General features: G+C 29.6%; 2 protein-coding genes across 3 annotated transcripts; one reads left to right on the top strand and one right to left on the bottom strand.

Annotated features, from left to right (window-relative positions):
* Nucleotides 1-121: 121 nt before the first annotated feature.
* Nucleotides 122-2123, bottom strand: LOC106761671 (aspartic proteinase CDR1-like). The gene has a single exon (XM_014645240.2). The coding sequence runs from the start codon at nucleotides 1809-1811 to the stop codon at nucleotides 474-476; it is 1338 nt and encodes a 445-aa protein (XP_014500726.1). The 5' UTR covers nucleotides 1812-2123; the 3' UTR covers nucleotides 122-473.
* A 4218-nt stretch (nucleotides 2124-6341) lies between these two features.
* Nucleotides 6342-12922, top strand: LOC106759762. 2 transcript variants are annotated; one of them, XM_022780473.1, is made up of 11 exons: nucleotides 6342-6649; nucleotides 7758-8272; nucleotides 9133-9231; nucleotides 9936-10036; nucleotides 10142-10213; nucleotides 10344-10434; nucleotides 10853-10933; nucleotides 11582-11641; nucleotides 11715-11837; nucleotides 12290-12328; nucleotides 12583-12922. In XM_022780473.1, the coding sequence occupies exons 2-11, from the start codon at nucleotides 7889-7891 to the stop codon at nucleotides 12622-12624; spliced, it is 1092 nt and encodes a 363-aa protein (XP_022636194.1). In that variant the 5' UTR covers nucleotides 6342-6649; nucleotides 7758-7888; the 3' UTR covers nucleotides 12625-12922. The 2 variants fall into 2 exon arrangements, with proteins under 2 accessions (XP_022636194.1, XP_014498580.1); XM_014643094.2 differs by having other exon boundaries at nucleotides 6344-6649; nucleotides 12414-12922.
* The last annotated feature ends 7737 nt before the right edge of the window (nucleotides 12923-20659 follow it).

Here is a 20659-nt window from a genome sequence, read left to right on the forward strand (position 1 = left end):
TTTTATTTAGTGATGTTATCTTTATTTATCAATCTTAAAGTATGTTGTGACAAATATGAATTCTGAAAGAGAAAAAAAAGTGTAGAAAAAAATGAAATAAATTTTTTCATTAAGTTAAATTTAGTTTTTGTACAAGTTAAACAACAACACAGATTTAGATATATTATTTCTTATTTTACTTTTTTGGAAGTCTTTAAAGAATAATGGCTCCAAATATATCTTTAGTGTGAATCATTTGCTTTTGCTTATATTTGAGCTTGGAGGATAGCTATACAATTACGATTCTCAGAATACAAGCGTTGTTATAACTTCTAATGTCTTGTATCTAAATTCAAAATAATTAAAGCCATATATGCCATGAGAGCAACGCATTGCCATTTACTTTACCTTGTTAGTGCACAAATAATGCTTTTGTTGTGGATTCAATCAAATTGGAGTTCAAGAGTTGTGATTTGTGAATACATTCACAATCATCAACCACTAAGAAGTTCACAATCAATTCTTTGGAAATAAACATAGTTATTAACAAGGTCATATCCCACGTTGTAGCTCTGTTGGGCTAACAATCCAACAACTGAAGGCTTACTTTTAATGTCGATGTTACTGGCTGGACCTATAGTCATGCAGAATATGTCATTACTGACTTGACTAAAAAAGCTTCCAGAATCCATAGCCAAATCTGCTCCTTCAGCAAAATGGAATGTAACCACTGGAAACCCAGCTAGATCTTTGTTGATACTACCATAATAACACAACATCCATGGGGAATTTTCAATTATTGCTCCTCTAAAGGACCTACCAATGAGATTTCTAACTTCTTTGTAGATTAGTTTATGCACATTATCAACTAGGTAGCTGATAGTGCTGCCTGTGTCAATGATGACTCCTCCTGTGCCATTCTCTTTTCTCTCAAAAGTTCTTGGAGGTATGTCAAGCATTTTCTCCCCTATACTTATGCCTTCCATGGTGACATAATAAAAGCCATTGTGGACTTGAAAAGGGGTGGAAAAACCTTCAAGATCTGCCCCTTCACCTAATATCAGTTGGTTGTAATTGTAATGAGGGTCAGCCAGGTTGCCTATGCAGTAAGAAAACTTTCTACCCATTTTTGTTGCCAAAGATTCAACTGCACTGTTTAGTCCTAGTATTCCATTATGTCCTGGATCCGAATCGTATCCAATGTAGTGGCCACATCCAAATAGTACATCAAATATCTTAGAGGTACCTTCATCAGTTGTCTCAAAGACAACAGTATCACGACCATATGTTCCTGAAGCTGTGGAGCCATCTGCATAAGAGGCACGAAATGGAATAGGGTCACATTTACAACCCTTGAAGAGACATGGTATTTTGCACTGTGGGAAAAAGGTGGAAGACTTTGAGGGGTCAAAGAGTGGNCCTAAATGGTTGTCACAATTTGTGCAAGGGGAGCACATGATCCAGAAGCTGTCACTGGCAGTGTCTATAATAACTAGTTGTGGGATAGGGGGTTGGCCTATTGAGATATTGGCCAGTATGGTTCTAGCAGTTAAAGAGGGAGAAACACTAGCTTTGTTGTCATTATTAGAGACCAAAGAACCTTCTATCCTTGCTTGTATGTAGGCTAAACGTGCTGCTGATTGTTGGATATCAAGTTGAATTCGGTCTTGAGCTGTTGCATGTGGCTTGTAGTGAGGATGATGAATTGAGCCTGGGTGAATGAGTCTGGAGACCAGTCTTTGAGGTTTAACAGATGAATTGCTGCTAGTTGATGAGAAACATGTTGAAAAAGCCATCAACAAAAGAAGAAATTGTTCATATGCAAATGCCATTGAATATTGATCTTCTTTGTTATTGAATTTGTTGTTTTAGTTTACTGGTAGATTGTAGTTATATATTGCTTCCAAGACATGCAAGATAGTTATATATAGTGATAAATGAACCTTTAGGCTTTGCACACACATATATATATTGATTGATTCACCTTGTGGAAGGTATGATTTGTATATACAAAAGAAAATTTATGACAAGAAATGAAAAAGTAAATTACCCTTAAGAGGTACCAGCCACATGAACGTTGCATGTCTTTATTTTTTCTACTAGGACCATCTTTACATTCTCTACCAAGAATCAATCTAGAAAATGAGCACCAACTTTTGTTGTGATTTGACAATCTTTATTTTGATGTAATTCTTATTATAGTAAAAACTAAATATTCAAACAGAAAAAATAAGATTACAATAAAATATAGAAAATTTGTTACAGAAGTTACTTTTATTCATTTTTATAGTTATACAACAAAAGTGTTATAATCTTTCATCACATCTCACTATAAGTAGTTTCTTGTAACAAATATTAAGATAGAAATAGTAAAAGATTATGCATACGAGATAAATAGTTAAAAAAAAAAATCTCTTTATTAATAGTTTTAGATATATCATATCATTATAGTCAATCGCCCTCGTAAAATTCTTAACCAAAACTCAGAGCAAAGAATAAAAACAAAAGCCTTGAAATTTTATTGGATAAAAACTAGAAAGGATTCACAGGAACTAAAAACACGATTAGTGTAATGATATTTAAAGTAATATTTAATGTTAAAATAAAATAAAAGAGTAAAAAAAATCACCACACATATGCTTATAATAATGCTGAAGTTGAAGAAGGAAGTACAAACACAGAGTGACTACACCATATTCTCAGCAGAAGAAGACTAAGAAAAATAAAAGAAAAATATTTTTTTGACATATCTAATTTTTTTAAGTATCTTTTTCTATTTTTTATTTTTTTTTCTTGAAAAAATATAAAACTTTATACTTTTATAACCATTTTATCTTTATATTCTGTGTCAAATGAATGTAAAATCGTGTCATGATATCATTGCTTAAAAATAAATATTATTTATCAAATCTTTTTATAAATAATAAAAATATGAAGAATTTGAGTTTAAAAATTGACCTCCTATCATATAAATATAAACATAACTTTTAACCGGTGTTACAAATATATAACTTTACATAATAACATTAATTTATTGCTGTAATTTTTAAATTATAATTTCATTTTATCATAATTATTAATATTAAATTTTATTGAACAATAATAAGTAAGTAAATTATTTATATTTTAAAAAATATATTACATCAATTTCAATCAACATATAATATGAGTGATGTGTAAAATTTAGAAAATTATATTTTAAAATTAATAATATATTTAAAATTACGAGACTTAATTATTTTAATATTAAAATTCTAAAGTGTAAATATAATTTTTATAAATGAGTTTTATTATTTAAAAACATACATTTTTTTTTTAAAAAAAAAAACTTTTTTCTAGAACTCTTTCTATCTTTTTTCTAAAATTTCTTACCACGAGTTCATTTGTTGAATATTAGAGATGATAAGATTTCTCCTTAGAGGAACTTTTCATCAAAATCAATCAATTAGTTTCTTCAATTGGATAAGTTGGTTTGTTGTCTCTCTTTTGGTATGTTGGTTCTTTTTCTGCATGTAGTTCTTTTTGGCTCGTATGTAGTGTTCTTGTTCTTATTATTAGTCTCTATTGATCAGTGGTCCTAATTGTGTGTCCTAATTGTGTGTCCTAATTGTGCTTGTTTTGTTCATAGGGGTAGATTGAGTTACTTATGTGTTTAAGTGTGTTTTAGGGGCCATCAAGTTATTTGGTTGTCTTGTAGGTAAGGGTAGTTAGTTGTTTTAGTATGTGAGTTGAATAATTTTGATTGATATCGGTATGTTGTTAAATTTGATTGATGTTTGTGTTTTAATTGAAATGTTATGGTTTGATAATTGAATTGAGTTTTGGCTTGTGGTTTAGACTGTTTTGATTCAGAGAACTAAATTGCACAAATTGGTATGAACTTAAGGTGTAAAAATTGTGTTGAACCATTTCTTTGAAAAAGAAATACCAATTTGAGTAATTGAACAAATCTCATTTCACTTAAATCACAAATATGAATGTATTGTAATTTGGTGTAGCATTGAGGGACATTGGTGTGGTGTTGAGTGCAAGTTTAGTTGTACAAGTTTGGAAGCATTTTTTTCTTATTGCTAAGTGCCCCTTTTTATGGTTGAGCACCTAGTTTTGAGAATGTTTTGGTGTTGAGTGGTGGTAAGGTACAACTGAATGTCATTTTGCATTGTATGCCTGGAGCAATTTTAATTCCAGGACGCTAAGCATCACCTTTGCGAAAGGTTTGGCATTGGGTGTCAGAACTATCGCTGAACGTCACCTTTTTGCTAAAAGTCTAGCAAGTGCCATCTCTGAGCGTTAGTTTGTATGATAGTTTTGCTTCTTCTTTTTGGCTGGTTGGTATTGATTTATATATTCATTGAGTATGCTTGTGATTATGACAGTTGTATATATGGAAATAAGGATGTTTATTATGATTATGTGTGTTGTTGTGAGAATTTTAAGAAAAAATTTTGTATTGTGGTGAGGTTTAGTATATGTTTTGACATATGGGAGTTCAGAAAGCAAATATCCTGATATACTATGAGTCGTTCATCTCATATAGAGATGAACGGGATGAGGGTAATAATGACTGGAGGTCTTAGGCATGAAAGGAACTAACCTTGTGAGTAGTAGGATAATAACCCCTATGTTTATGACTCTAAAGATAAATATTACGAGAAGTGCATACCTATAATGAAACCCTATGTCAAATGTATATATCTGAATAATTGAGTCTAAAGTCAACTTTTGTGCGTGTTTTTAGAATTCTAGTACTTTATAAATGTTGAACTGATATTTGATATGATTAAACTGTATTATGTTTTGTTATTTTCTTTAGGGTTAAATATGTTTTTCGTCCCCCAACTATTGACCGTTTTTGTGTTTAGTCCCTTTTTCAAAGTATAATACAATTTAGTCCTTCAACTTTAGAAAACTCTGGTATTAGTCCTTTTTACCAAATTTTTTTAACTTTATTTGCTGTTTCAAACGCGTTTCTCAACATTGAAGCAAAAATGTGTCAAATGTGTAAACAATCCAAATGCTATAATGTAACGTGCTTGAAACAGTAAATAAAGTTTAAAAAATTTGGTAAAAAAGACTAAAACCATACTTTTCTAAAGTTGAAGGACTAAATTGTACTATACTTTGAAAAAGGGACTAAACACAAAAACGGCCAATAGTTGGGAGACGAAAAACATATTTAACCCTTTTTTTTATGATGATCACTTTAGAATATGAGCAGATAAAAAGTTAGGTGATTATATATCTTTAGTAAAAGACTAAGACACAATGAAATGATTATTTAACCTTATATAATTGGTAATGTTGGAGTTTCTATCTTTTGAAAAAAAAAAAACTTTTGTAGTTGATATATATATATATATATATATATATATATATATATATATATATATATATATATATATATATATATATATATATATATTGTTTTTATAGATATTAAGAAGAATAATTATATTAATATTAGATATGTTTTTTTATTGTATATGCATTATCAATTTTTATTGTTTTATTTAATAGTTACATACTATTAAATAAATGTTACATTATGTAACTTTTACTATTAAATATTTCATAATTAGTAACTTTATATTAATCTAACCATTAAATTATAAATAATATTTTAATAAATTTTGAAAACCACATTTTTATATATAAAATAATCTAAATTAATATAAAATATCATATATATATATATATATATATATATATAATCTATATTAAAGAACTCTGAATATAATGACGTGAGTTGTTTTACAAAAAAAAATTTGGAAACTTTCATGAAATTTTAGATTATCAATAACTTTGTATAAATAAAAACGATAATTTCATCAATTTAACGACTAAGCAATAATTCATCATCAATATCAAAATTATAAAAAATAAACAATAAAAGCAAAATCTCAGCTCATCGTCAACATCCTTTAAAAAAAAATCAATAAAAATATAGTGACAGTATAATATTAAGTAAAATTTAACAGATGTAATTTAGTTTTTTATACATTTTTTTTCTTTTCTCCTTACTAATATTCCATTTTTAGTTTGGTTTTTGTAATGAGTGATGAATAAAGCAACACAAACCGCAATTCATTTCCAAAAGCTGCAAATGTGACAACAGAGTCATCACAAAAATACCAAACTTCTTTGTCAACAAACACTAAAGTGGAGAAAAGCAGAAGGACCTTATGATTCCTAGTCAACCCCAACTTTCTTTTTAATCAATTTTCATATTTGTCAGAGATGTATGACTTAGTTTCTCATTTAATTGCAAACACATTAATGAATTTTCCACTAATTACCTTAAATATATATTATAACCAGTATTGATTAATTAATGATTTTTTTCTAAACCATGGTATAGTTTGTTTTTTTGTGTCTTGGTGTGTGCCACTGCTTCAAGCAAGGACCCTTTTGGTTTTTCAGAGAAAAAGCAAAACGCAAAACGCAGAAACAAAAGAAAGCGAAGCGATTCGCGTTTTGAAGAAGCATTCACAACGAAATAGAGGCACAGACACTGTCTTTCTTTCTTACTCTTCTCGCGTATGTGTTTTGTGATCGTGCATGGTTCCTTGCGATTTTCCCCTACAAGGATAGATCTTTCAACGCTCATTTTCCTCTGGGATCTTTCCTTTGACGTGTGATGTGAATTTTTTTCGTCTTCTTCACGTCGCAGGTATCGACACTCTTTTTTCCATTCTCACTGCGTGAGAGAGAGAGAAAGTTTCTGTTTTTAAACGTTTGGGATGTTGGGTGTGGAAGATTTGAAAACAGTGAAGGAGGGAAGGGAATGCTTTTTATTCTTTTGGTGAATTAATTAATGGGATTGTGTAGTGTTTTTCTAGATAGTTCAGTTTCAATCTTTAAGGTTGTTTGGTGTTTTGTTGTTAAATTAATTAATGAAATCGTGTAGTGTTTTGCAAGATAATTCGATTTTATCGTGTAAGGTTTTCTTTTTTCTTCGATGTGTTTTTGTGTTTGAATTTTCACGTGGTTTTTGTATGGGTGGATACTTGTGTATTTTTTTTTTTTTTTTGTAGGAGTGCCCCCTTTGAATTATAAAACGTTGAATTGATTGATTATGTTAACTTATGAGATGTAATAAATGCCCATACTTTTCACGCTCGTGTGTTTTTTTCTTCTCTGGGACGATGTCTTTTTCTGATTCCTTAATGTTATTATCGTGTTTGGTTATACTAGAAAGGTGTGGTGGAATGAAAATAGGTTTGTTTTATGATTTTAGATTTTTAGAGAAACTTCCCTTTCCCACCCGATCGTGGGTTTTGTTGTATATTTATGTAATCGCTCCTATGATTGAGGAACTGGGACTTTGTGGGAACAGATTGGAGTGTGTGGGTTATGTTATGTTGATATTTTCTTTTTTCATTTTTAAATGGGCTAAAGAAAATTGCTTTTGACTTTGTGTTCGACCTTACACATATTAGTTCCTTCCTCTTCCTCTTCCTCACAATTTGTTGGTTATTCAGTTAGGATTGTCTACTCTTTAACACATATTAAGATATTTTTGATTTCGACATCCGTTTCTTAAAGTTTGGAATTTGTTAGCGAGTTATTTTCATTTGACGGTAAATTATTATGTGGGGTTCAAAAATGTGTCAAAAGTTTGCTTTTGATCATATTTTGAGTTGTTGCAGTCAATTCTGTGGCGAACCTTAGCATGCACCGTGCATATTATTTTGGGCCCAGATGCTGGTTTCTGAACCTTAGTGGATTTAGTTGGCCGAGTTGTTTGCTAATGTATCTTTGTTCTGTTTTTGTTTCAGATTTTTCTGCATTAACCTGTTGAAGACTTCTTTTTGGCCATTTATCTTGATTTATTATTTTAGAGTGGTGTGGAATATGAATGAAAAGGAAATTGGTTGGAAGTGGTGAAAATTGTGATTCAAGTGCATAGATGAAGACAATAAAAGATTCGCGCCTAGGCATGGGCGATGTGCAGATCCTGCCTGGGTCTCGTCATCGTCCTCCTATGAAGAAGCCAATGTGGATTATTGTCTTGGTTTTATTCGTATGCGTGTTTCTAATATGTGCTTATACCTACCCACCAAAAAGCAGTTCTGCTTGCTACATCTTTTCTTCTGAAAATTGCCGGTCAATTACTGATTGGCTTCCACCAGCTCCTGCAAGGGAATACACAGATGAAGAGATTGCATCACGAGCTGTTGTTAGGGATATTTTGAAAACACCTGTAGTTCTTTCAAAGAATCCGAAAATCGCCTTCATGTTTCTGTCACCTGGTTCTCTACCATTTGAAAGATTATGGGATAAATTTTTTCAAGTAAGGAATTGTTACGTGTTATCTGTGACTGATTATTTTTGTATTATTTTGATGTATTGTATTAGTTCATGTACACTTATCTTATTTGTAAATGATTTCTTTTACAAACAAATATGTGAGCAAGTCAAGCATGACAATTGTTTGAGTTAGGACAAGGACTGATGGCTAGCTTGTACAAGAGTTAGGATGTGCAAGCTCTTATTCTCTCTTAATAAATCAACTAATGTATTTTCCTTTCTAAAATAAATTTAGTGTTTTCTTTTTAAAACATTTGTGATACTTTTAAAGCATATGATCCTTGAGAATATAGCAGTCTGTATTAGTATACTGAATGTTTAGTTTAATCTTTAATTGGACGAGTTAGAGAAATAACCTGCTGTACTCTCCAATGACGCTAGATTCCATTGATTGTGAAACTCGGTTGTTTTTTATTACTCTTATTTTAAAAGTGCTAGGATGAGGGAGAAACATCACAATGTCAGGATTTGATAGAATTTGGAAAATTTATTCCTTCTGTTGGAACGGTGAGACTGAACTTGAATGACAAACTAGGGTACTGGTTTATTGTACACTTATCTGAGTACTGAACAAGTGCTTTGCATGAAATTTGTTAATGGTCTTTCTGGTCCTAACAGAATGCAATGAATAATGGTTTTATATTTAGGTCAAGTGTTTGGATCTTACCTATTAATTTTGAATAAATCTACACCAAAAGATGTAAAATATGTTTGATTCATAAATTGTTTGAATGAACAGTCATAGTTTGTAGTTGCAATTCTGTTGGTTAATTGTCTTTGCTTCTCAACCATGCTAATTCAGTGTGTGCTTACCTGGAAGAATACTTTTCTCCTTTTTGCCAGGGACATGAAGGGAAATTCTCAGTATATGTGCATGCTTCTAAGACTAAACCAATTCACGTGAGCCGTTATTTTGTTGACCGGGATATACGAAGTGCTCAGGTGGGTAGGGTCACGATTGTTCTGTTTGCTATCATATGTTGTTTTATCAATCAGGATATACATAGTGACCATGTGTGCAACTTGTCTCATGATTGTTCTGTTTCCAGTCACCTATCAATTGTTTTGCTCATTTTTATTTATTGAATTTAAATCGTTGTTTAATGTTGTTACTTCTTGTTTTTCTTCTTGAGTTTTCTTTAAAGTACCCTCTTTGCATGAGTCGACTTTCGTTAACGTAGTGATCAAAACAAATCTCCTACTTTAGAGTACCCAAATATATGAAACCAAAATGTCTATCAACGTGAGAGATCAATTGATGCTGTAACTATTTAATAGAAATGCATAGGAATGTAGTGTTGACTTTGTCAACCTGACTGTCTGAAATGCAATATTTTGCATTGGTAACATAATCTCCCTATTTCACACACTTTACTTCCTGTTAAGAGATTATAATGTTCATGTATTTGCTTGTTTGAATTATGTTAGAAGTCTAGGATAACATTATATATAAGGTAGGAAGTTTTGTCTAGTTTTACTTCTGTGACTTTACTATTTTTGAGAGTGCCTTAGCAACATATTCCACTTTCATTAGTTATAATTTTTTTTATAATAAGCTGAGTTTAATTTGAAGTTAAACTACATGCTCTAAAAGTAGCTAATATGGTAGTTAGCAGCTATGTTAATAGTTGGTTACTTTATTGCAGGTGGTGTGGGGTAAAATATCTATGGTTAATGCAGAACGACGACTACTGGCAAATGCTTTACAAGATCCTGATAACCAGCAATTTGTTTTACTTTCTGATAGGTAGATATGTGCCATGATATTGCTTTTAATTATATTCTTATTTCCAGGTAACTTATGTGTTATATATATAGTTTAGTTTCTAATCCTTTCGTACTGGTTTTGCAGCTGTGTGCCATTGTATACCTTTGACTATATTTTTGATTATCTGATGTACACAAACGTCAGCTTTGTTGATTGGTATGTCATGCTTTACATAGAGTATACCTACCCGTGTGTTCATTTGTAGAGTGGGTTGTTCTTCTAATTTCTGTTTTCTGCCACCAATTTGGTGCCCTCAACTGATCCAACCTTTTCTTTTTCTTGTTAGCTTTATGGATCCTGGTCCTCATGGCAATGGCAGGTATTCAAAACGCATGTTACCCGAAATTGAGATGAAGAACTTTAGAAAGGGTGCACAGGTAAATTAAATAGGCTGCTTGCTGGAAATTATGCATTTCAATTAGAATCTTTTCTTGTTTACTACAATAAATGGAATGTGAAATTTGAACTTAGTATTTAGCAATTACCCTTTTCAAAGGATATTAATTGAATAAATGGAGTTGGCCATGATTTATGTTAATAGGCTTTACTAAAGCATCAATTACAAGAAAACGCAGTAGTCCAGTCTTTTGGCTTAAAACATAGGGGTGAATAGATTCTCAATAACATAAGTATTCTTTGTTCTTGCCTGAAATCGCCCCCTTTTTCTTTCTACTTTTCTGTAGTTCTATTTGCATCTTATTGTTCTTTAATATCGCCACACATGATGTGGAGGAGCTCAATTCATTATGTCATCTGTTTAGATGTCTCTGGCTAATTGTTAGATTCCTGATGCAGTGGTTTTCAATGAAGCGCCAGCATGCTGTAATAGTTATGGCTGATAACCTGTATTACTCAAAATTTAAGGCTTACTGTCAGGTGCAGTTTTTAAATACTGTTTGCATTAAAATTTTGAGCAATTTCTTTTATTTATCATTATTGAATATTTTATTAATTTGCTTTGAACTGGCATTTTCATCAAACCAAGCAGGTGTGTAAGTATTTCATTTTTGCCGCAAATACACGCTCAATGATTATGTGCCTTTGACAAAAGATTTACATGAAATTTCTTTCAATACAACTTATGTATTCTGTCGTAAGTTCCTTCTTTCTCATAATGATATGGGTATTTAGAGCTGATTTTGATAAACTTTTCAACAAACAGTTGCACCAATAGGAAAATAAGATGAATCAAGGAAATGGAAAGAATAAAACTTGCTGCAAAGTTATGATCAACTTGTGCGTCTTAATTGTTTAGGGAACTCCCTCTTTACAAGCACCTATTTAATTTAGCCAAGCTTCTCATTCTTGTCTTAAAAAAGTTTTAATATGAAAACGTTCCATAAGCTAGAAGCTATCCTAAGTTAGACCCTTACTTATTGTTCTCCTAAATTTGAAATGAAAACCTGATGCAAGGAGTTATTTAAATATCTTAGCTCTTCCCTCAAACGTGTGTTGAAGTATGAATTTAATAATTCTTAAATTTGGCTGTGCTCAATTATTAACGTGAATATTATGATATTACAGCCTGGTTTTGAAGGGAAAAATTGCATTGCGGATGAGCATTACTTACCTACATTCTTCCAGGTGAGAATTTCTGTCTGTAATCCTGGCCTGTTCTAACAGTTTCAAACTGTTAACTAATAGGATTCTGCTTCAGATTGTTGATCCTGGTGGAATTGCAAATTGGTCAACAACTCATGTTGACTGGTCTGAGAGAAAGTGGCATCCGAAATCATATAGGGTTCGAGATATTTCATATGAGCTTTTGAAGAATATTACGGTATAGTGCTATGACAAATTTACTTTTCAATACAGAAATAGTCACCCGTGATGTGAATGTAAAGAGAATATCCAATCTTATGAACCATGTTTTCCTTGAAATCCAAGCAAAAATAAGTACCCTTCCTCTGTATTTCTTTCTCTTTAAAATCTCCAAAACATATGCTAAGTAACAGCCAGTGTAAAGTAAGAAGAATTGGAAATTGGACTTTTGGGAAAATTGGAAAGAAAAGATCCATGTGGAAGAATCTCCTTGATATGTATCCCATATCTATATATGTTGTTCAGGTTTCTATGTATGATTTATCTTTAGTGTCTGGTCTGATAATCTTTTCTATATCTTTTCTGTGTTGTGGGGAGAAAAAATTACTTATATACTCATTCAACTGCTCTTTCAATATATTTTCTAACTGAGATAATGGATATTAATTTACTCCATAATCATATTGGCAGTCCATTGATGTTAGTGTGCATGTCTCGAGTGATGAGAAGGTATGCTCTCTGAAAGCTTTATTGATATCCTTAATTTATTAAGAATGCATTGAGTGACTTAAAAAGTTATGACGTATTGCTACAGAGACAAGTACAAAGTTGGCCTTGCTTATGGAATGGGATTCAGAAGCCATGTTATCTATTTGCTAGGAAATTCAATCCTGGAACACTGAGCACTTTGTTGCAGCTTTTTTCTAATTACTCAGCACCTTGAGCAAGCAATTTTTGATCCATTCTTTCTTGGTCTCTCATAGGGTAGTAGCAGCTGTAAATTACATCAATTTTATCTACACTGAGTGCAAAGTCTATTGGCATCACATGACAGCAGCTACTGTGGCTAACATTTCTGCCCCTTATTTTCATTTTGGGGGAATCATATCAACTCATTTTCTGGTTGCCCATCTTTGTAGAACTCTGCAAATGCAAAAATGTTTAGTTAAAATACAAATGTTACCATTCGTTCTAGAAATTCATGCAATCTTCATAGCCTCTTGATTGAGGCTTATGCTGTTAAACTAGGGTTTTGAGATGTAGAATCAAGATGTGTAATTTTAATTTTATTGTTTTATAATTTAATCGCATGATTTTATGTTTTGTTCGGTTTATTTATTAGTAAGAGAAAATTAGTGTTTAATTAGTTTGATTTTGTGAACATTCCTAATCTAAATTTTATATAATTTGTTATTTATTAAAGATGATTTATGATTCACGTATCAATGTTTAACTTTTTTATTTTAATATCTTTTCCATTCTTTTTTCCATGCAAGTAATTAAAACTAAAATTTAAATATAAAATCAACAAATTAAGAGTGTTATGCTGCTTAGATTTCTACCTCTTTTCACATTTCTCAATTAAAATCCATTGTGGAAGGAATGGTCATTAATTAAACCTGCTACTCTGATCTGAAATGATTAAATATAATAAATATATACAAATTTTAATTGTAACCAAATTAGTTTCAAAATTTATTTTTCATGGTTAATTAATCATAATAAAATGGCCAGCATTTTTTTTTTAATTTATAATAAAATTACAAGCATAATTGATCATAATAAAATTTGAATTTATATTTTATTTTTTTTTATTATTTTTATCTCATGTTAAAAACTTATACTATTAATTTTTTTAAATATTTGTGTCTAGAGATTTAAAAAAGTTCACAAACAAACGAAACAAATAAGAATAATACAAGTTGGAGAGCGAATAAATACTATCATCATTCAACTTCATCCTGTATTATTCTTACATTAGAGAACAATAATTAATACAGATATAAAACTTATAAATTTAAGTTACCAACATAAATAGAAATTTTAAAATTGAGAGTAATTCATTCTAGTTTAAGATTAGATGTAATTATTAGAAAAATCATGATATTTTTAAATACCAAAAAACTAATTAATATGTACTTAAACTCTAAAATTGACAATTAAATAGAAATAAAAGCGTTTAAACAAATGTGACATTTATAAAATAAAAATGAAAGGATGGATTATCAGTGTTTGAAATTGAAAAAATGTTTTAATTTGTGTATAATTAAAACTAGAAATGTGCGTATTTATTGTGTCATTTTTTTAAATGAAAGACATTCTTTTATTAGAATACTCATTTATTTAGTCTTTATTGTTGTCTTTTAATAAAAGAAAACTTTATTCAATTAAATCTCCATAAATAGTATTTAATACTATTTAAGCAAAAATTTAATGCTATTAAAAAATTATTAAAATAGTTTTGCTAACATCATGTAATTTTTTGAATACTTCTTTAAATAAATCAAAATATTTTATATGTGCTTTAGAAAAACCGTCATTAAGACAGCTTTTAATAACCATATAATATTGCTAGCAAGCCTGGAGTCAATGCAGAGAAACTGTTATTTATAGAGCAATGTTCTTCACTGCATATCACATCAAAGTCTGTTTTATATGAGAATGATGAAGCACATCTTCCATTTTCTTCTCCTTACCATTTTTGTTATGGTGGTAACAGGTTAGTCTCTTTCTGAATTATCATTACATATCTTTTATAATATTTGAACATTATCTACATGTGTTATTATGTGATTGATCCAAAATTATTTCACAATCAATAATAATAATAATCATAAACACTATCATATACCAATCACAGAATAACACGTAGATGATGTTTAAATATTGTCAAAAAAATATTATCTAAGTATTATTATCTTATGAATATTTTCCTTGATTTGGTTTTGTGCATGATGATGATATTGTGGAACACAGGGCAAAACAAAGTGGAAGAAGATTCAAATGGGTGGAAAGATGATGATGATCCTATAAGGAAGTGCAATGGTTCTCAGGGACTTTGCAATGACAATTGTGATGAAGGTTGCTGCAATTCAAAATGTGCTGCAAAATACAAAGATGGAATTGGGACTTGTAAACTCTATGCTAAGGGTTATAACTTTTGTATATGTAAATATGTTTGTCAGCCAAATTAGGGCTAATTCTATTTACCTTTTGGCTGAATTATGCCTCATTCACTAAATTAAATAACTATATTTTCTTTTTCTTTTCAACATAATATTATATATCCACATAAAATAAATAATTTATATTATATAAATAAGTATAAATTTTACACGTTAATTTTTCGATAAAATTGAATTACACTTAAAATATATATTTTTATTATGAATTTCAAGTCTCAAATGTTAAAAAATATACATATTTTCTGTGATTAAAGCATCCATACACTTTTTCTTCAGTCAAGCATGGCCCCGATGCTAAAAAGTTCCTTTTTATTGGTGGGAATAGAATATTTCAATAAATATATGTAGAAAAATTTAATTGGGAGGAAAGTAGAGAATATATATATATATATATATATATATATATTTTTACAAGATAAAAGAAATGAGTATTTTTTAGTCTTTTTATAAACGTATCTATTGGTAACTCCAATGAGGCTGAACTGGTTAAAACTGATAATTCTATAAAGAATAAAATATATATTTTTCCATGAAGAATTGTGTTTAGTTTTTAAATTAAATTATAAAGTATTTAATTTTTGTATTTTACAAAATTTAATATAAAATATGTTTTTTTCCAATAAAGGACCTATAAAAATTATACTTTAGTTTATTAAGCTATTCTGTTTTTATCACATAAAAAACATTTATATTATTTGTTAGAAATGTTGTTTTATTTATTTTTTTTCTTATAAAATATAAGGACTACATATATTATTATTTAGTTTAAAGACAACAATATTTTATAATAATTTACATACACAAAACATATATATATATAAAAGATCCTATTACAAATTAAAACTAGTGGAACAATTTATCCACTCAAGCTACCATGCACAAGGTTAGTTGCTCAACCATCTTTGTTCAAGATAAAGGCCTTACACTAGAACTTCCTACTTTTCTCATCATATACACCATTCTTCTCTACTTGAGATGACATGATTATTAAAGTGTTAGAATAATCCCAATACAAAATCCCTACATCAATACATATACTACTTGAAACCATACAAAAAAACTTCTTAAAATTTCTTTTACTAGATACTTAATACACACATACAAGGATAAAAATTCATAAATTCATTGTGTTAATTTGGATTGAAAGTGGTGTCAATCCTTTATATAAAATGGATTTAAGTCTCATTAATGTTTTATCTCTTCTTGAAATTCCAATCACTTAATAAGTTTATAAACTATGTTTAGAACTTGTCCTATTATGATTACAAACTAGTTTAAAATTAGAATTTAACTTGAACATGTTTTCTTTGGCTCATTTATATATATATATATATATATATATATATATATATATATANTCTTTGGCTCATTTATATATATATATATATATATCAAAATATATATATATATATATATATATATATATATATATATATATATATATATATATATATATATAAATTTTATGTTTTTTTCATCTGGAAAAACTAGTCTTAAGTATTTTTATTTTTATTAATTTAGTACTTATCGGCTATTTTATGTTATGGTAAGAGATAAAAAGAAAAGGAGAGAAGAAAAATAAATATTCGAATATGAAATTCTTTAAAATGATACTGGTTCTGGTCACAGTAAATATAACTTTGGTCCCATTCATGCATTGGGCTCAAATTACACTTTCTTTATGTTGTTTCTTACTGCAATCCCAGAATTACTAACTACACCCCAAGAATCCCCAAACCCAACAAGCCAATGCTAACTCACACAATGCCTTTCGTGCATTATTAAAAATTGTAAAACTCTGTTCCAAATGTCTGCATTTTTCACCTTGTAAGACCTGCATGAACATGACACAGTTCTTGACGAATAATCTTTATCTATCTAATATAATAGTGAAATACACAAAAAAAGGTATCATCATCATCCAGCAGATTACTAACAATTTTTAACAAAAAAAGAGAGTATTATTCACTTTTTGTAAATCAATAGTTTTGTAGTCTGACTTGTGTAAATTGTTGTAAGATAAGTCTGGTGCTAAAAGTATAAATCAGGATGAACATGATTTTTGATTTTGTTTTTTATTAAAACAACGTTCTGATTAACAGAAGTCCCTGAAACAAAATTTCAAGAGTTAAATTGTGGAGCTTCTACTCTTCAAGAAGGCAATTTCGAAATAATAAAAACCATTATAATGTTGAATATTGGACCGGACGGTCCGTAATGCATGGATGGATGGTCGAAGAATTATCTTGAAGAGGCACAACTGGTCTCACCTCGAACGACCGTCATTAATCTTCGATTTATAACGGGATTAAGGTAAGATGCAATTAAGATTATTGGGTCAGGACCGTGATTAAAATTTCGTTAATCATAAAACTATGGTAAAAGCTATAAATACAGATAAAAGATACGAGGTAGGTGATTTACATTTACTACATATTTATTACTATCTTAGATTTATTGAGCGAACTGTACACTAACTTGAGTGTCGGAAAATCTTTGGCAGATACCCAACTAGACGACATTCGAAGGGGAAGAAGAGATCTGGAAGTGAAACCGAACAACCTAGAAGACAAATTGTGAAAGTGTCGGTGGTAGCTCGACCTCACAACCTAAACAAATACGTTACAAACTTCTGAAACTTGGAGGAGTTAAATATGTTTGAGTTGTTTTGCCTCATCTTTTTTAGAACATGGAATAGTAATAGTATCAAAGAACATCTTCAAACTGTACGAGAAAAGTCATTAGAGTCTTACATGAGAAGAAAAAAAGCAAAATATAGCCACAGGATGACCTGCCGGAAAAACCAGCAAATGAAGATATCTAAGTTGCTAGATTGGTAGCAAATTAGTGCCGGCAAGTCATCCTTGGCTTCATTCCACTTTCAACCTCTCCATGAAAGACTCTTAGACCAAAAACTTATGAACTTCTCCAAACTTGTTTTCACTTGGCTAATGAATTTGGATCCATAGCCATATCAAACTCAATGTGTTGCTATTCTGAGTCAGTCAGTGTCCTTTTATAAGCTCACGGCAGGGCCTAGTGGCAAAAGTTGATGCTCTCAGGCAATGGACAATATTATCATTTTGACTTTATTAATCTTTTGGAGAAAATTGATTGGTGTTACTCCAAAAGGGCAACCCAACAATTCTATCTGTTTGATAAAAACATCCCATTTGAAAAAAGTATCTGATTTTCTTCTAAAAGCTTCTTCCTGCAGCATTTTGGTTGGCCACTTTAGCACAATCAAGATTGATGGGGTCTCCACCAACCTTTCAAGTTTCAATCAATTGACTAATTATATTTCTTTTTGATGGAATAACATCTTTCATAAAAGGGATGGTAATTAATGAGGATTTGTCATGATCAATGCACATATGCTATTTGTCAAGTTCTTTTTCTCTCTCTTGAATTTCATTTGCAAATGGACACAGATTGATTTAGCTGAAAGGATAGGCATGAGTTGTCACATGATATCTTAATGATTAGTACATAAGGTGCTAAGGAACAATATAATTCACGTATAGTGCAGAAAAGGGTTGAAAAAGGAGAAGGTGATACGGGACAGCTTTGACTTTCGAGATTTTCCAATTAAGAACAAGATGTTGCAGCAGTAATGGAATAATGTCTCAGCCATTAAAAAAATTCAGCAGAAGTTGCAAGCTGTTGAAGTCATACAGAAGTCAATCCCATCATCGAACAATCTGTCATTTTTTTGGTCAAGAGATATTAACGTGTTAAAGACTGATTGCTTGCTAAAAGTTGTTCTATTCTCGAATGAGTATATTGTTCTTTATGTTTACTTTTACGTTATGGAGACAGGTTTATGATATTATATTGATATAATGCATTTAATACTGAAAATATAGCACAAAAAATGATTTAATATTATGAGCATTCAGAAGCCATGGCATGGAGATAGCTGTAGAGATTGGTGGCAACCCATGTCTGTGTAACGACATTGTCATGTGAATTTGTTCTCAGAATTTTAGTTCATCACAAGACTATCTCATAAGACTTTCACTTTCCATATGACAGCTTCATAGAGATCTGTGTATAAATTTCATTTCTTTTATGTTAGATTATTTTAATCTAATACATAAGATTATTTAGTGACTTTTAATAAAAGATATGATGATTTTTAGGTTTTAAAATTATGTTATTGTAATTAATTATGAATTATTTTTAGATTATCAAAATAATATTTTTTCTCATTTTATTAAGGATATTGTTTTGCCGAGAAAGTATTTGTATCCAATTATACATGAATGTTTATACGAGAATATTAAAACTTAAATAAAATTTAACCATATAAATTAAATTTTTAAAGTTTAACAGTTAATATTGTATTTTATATGATAAGATAAATAACAGTAATCCTTAAAATTGAAAAATAAATTATTTTGATGAATATATGTTATTGTACTTTATTTGAGGTGGTGGATACAAAAATAAATTATTTTGATGAATATATGTTATTGTACTTTATTTGAGGTGGTGGATACGGCATGTAATCTCATGTGGTTACAGAAAAATATAATTTCAATTTGTTAGGGTTTTACAAGTTTCAATTTTTAAAATTTGAATGAAGAAATTCGTTTATATGAAACGATGAAATATAAAATTTAAAAAGTGATAAAATAAAATGAGATAATAATATAATAGGTAATAGAATTTAATAGAAAAAAAAAATAAATTAAATATATTTTTAATTATTTAAACTTGAAAATTAAAATTAGTTTCTTTTCTAAACTTTAAATTAATTTAATCTCCATTTTTAGAACGGTTTGAATTTAATCTTTTTATCAAATTTTATTAAATTTATTTAATATTTTAAACGTGTCTTTTATTAACAATTAAACAAAAATATATGTCAAACAGATATACAATCCAAATATTATATTGAAATACATTTCAAACCTTAAATAAAACTAACAAAACTAAACTGTGTCGAAGTTTTGAAAATGAACTATTTTTAATTTAACTAAATATTAAGATACTAACAATGTATTTAATCCATAAAAATTAAAAAATAAGTGTAAAATTGTATAATCATGAGGACATATATAGACAGCTTTAAAATTATATTTTTGAGCTATTGCATGTGTTTAATTCAATATAACCACATCTGAATCACAATTTACTTTCATCAGTTGCAGATTTGAGAAACTTTTTACAGTATATATAGAAGTTCATTGTTTAGAATATGGTTATAAGTGACATTGTTTAGCTATAGCTAATAGTATATTTCAACGAGAGACATTACCAAATATATCATTCTTTCAATTTTGAAAGCTCTTTTCCAAGTCTTATATGAGAGAAAAGAGAACACAAGTGAGCCAAGATGTCTCGCCAGCAAAACCCTAAAAAGAGATCATAGTTCTTAGTTTAGCCGGCAAGTCATCCTTGGCTCATGCAAGACATTTGAGCAAACACTTGAAACACTTTGGTAGCATGTGTATTAAATTTATAGGCATCAGAAAGAAAAATTCCAAAGCACTTTTATGTACTAGAAATTGACCCTTGTTTCTTATCCAAAAGTCTTATAATTGTATGGAATCAATTTCAAATCTGCTACCTGCAGCTTTGAGAATTAGCCAGGAACAAGCAGAAGTTGACTTTGGCTCATTCAAAACTGTTTGCTGATTGTAGAAAAATTGTTGTGGGAATAGAATAATGTGTAAGAAGTGAAGGCAACGAGACAGTAGTATAATGTTTCTGCAATGGCATTGTCATGTGAATTTGTTCTCAGAATTTTAGTAGATCAGAACAGTATATATATATATATCTGATAAGATTTTGACTTAATAGAGGAATGTATAAATTTCATTGCTTCTATTCTAGATATCATGTCCCTCTTATTATTATGCTCTAAGTT

Source organism: Vigna radiata, chromosome 5 (assembly GCF_000741045.1).
Source record: "Vigna radiata var. radiata cultivar VC1973A chromosome 5, Vradiata_ver6, whole genome shotgun sequence".
Taxonomy (NCBI): Eukaryota; Viridiplantae; Streptophyta; class Magnoliopsida; order Fabales; family Fabaceae; genus Vigna; species Vigna radiata.

Excerpts from the sequence above, each read along its gene's own strand:
- LOC106759762 (XM_014643094.2), top strand. The coding sequence starts at position 7,889 with ATGAAGACAATAAAAGATTCGCGCCTAGGCATGGGCGATGTGCAGATC. Across the intron at positions 11,838-12,289 it reads AGCTTTTGAAGAATATTACG|TCCATTGATGTTAGTGTGCA; the intron begins GTATAGTGCTAT and ends TCATATTGGCAG. Across the intron at positions 12,329-12,413 it reads ATGTCTCGAGTGATGAGAAG|AGACAAGTACAAAGTTGGCC; the intron begins GTATGCTCTCTG and ends GTATTGCTACAG.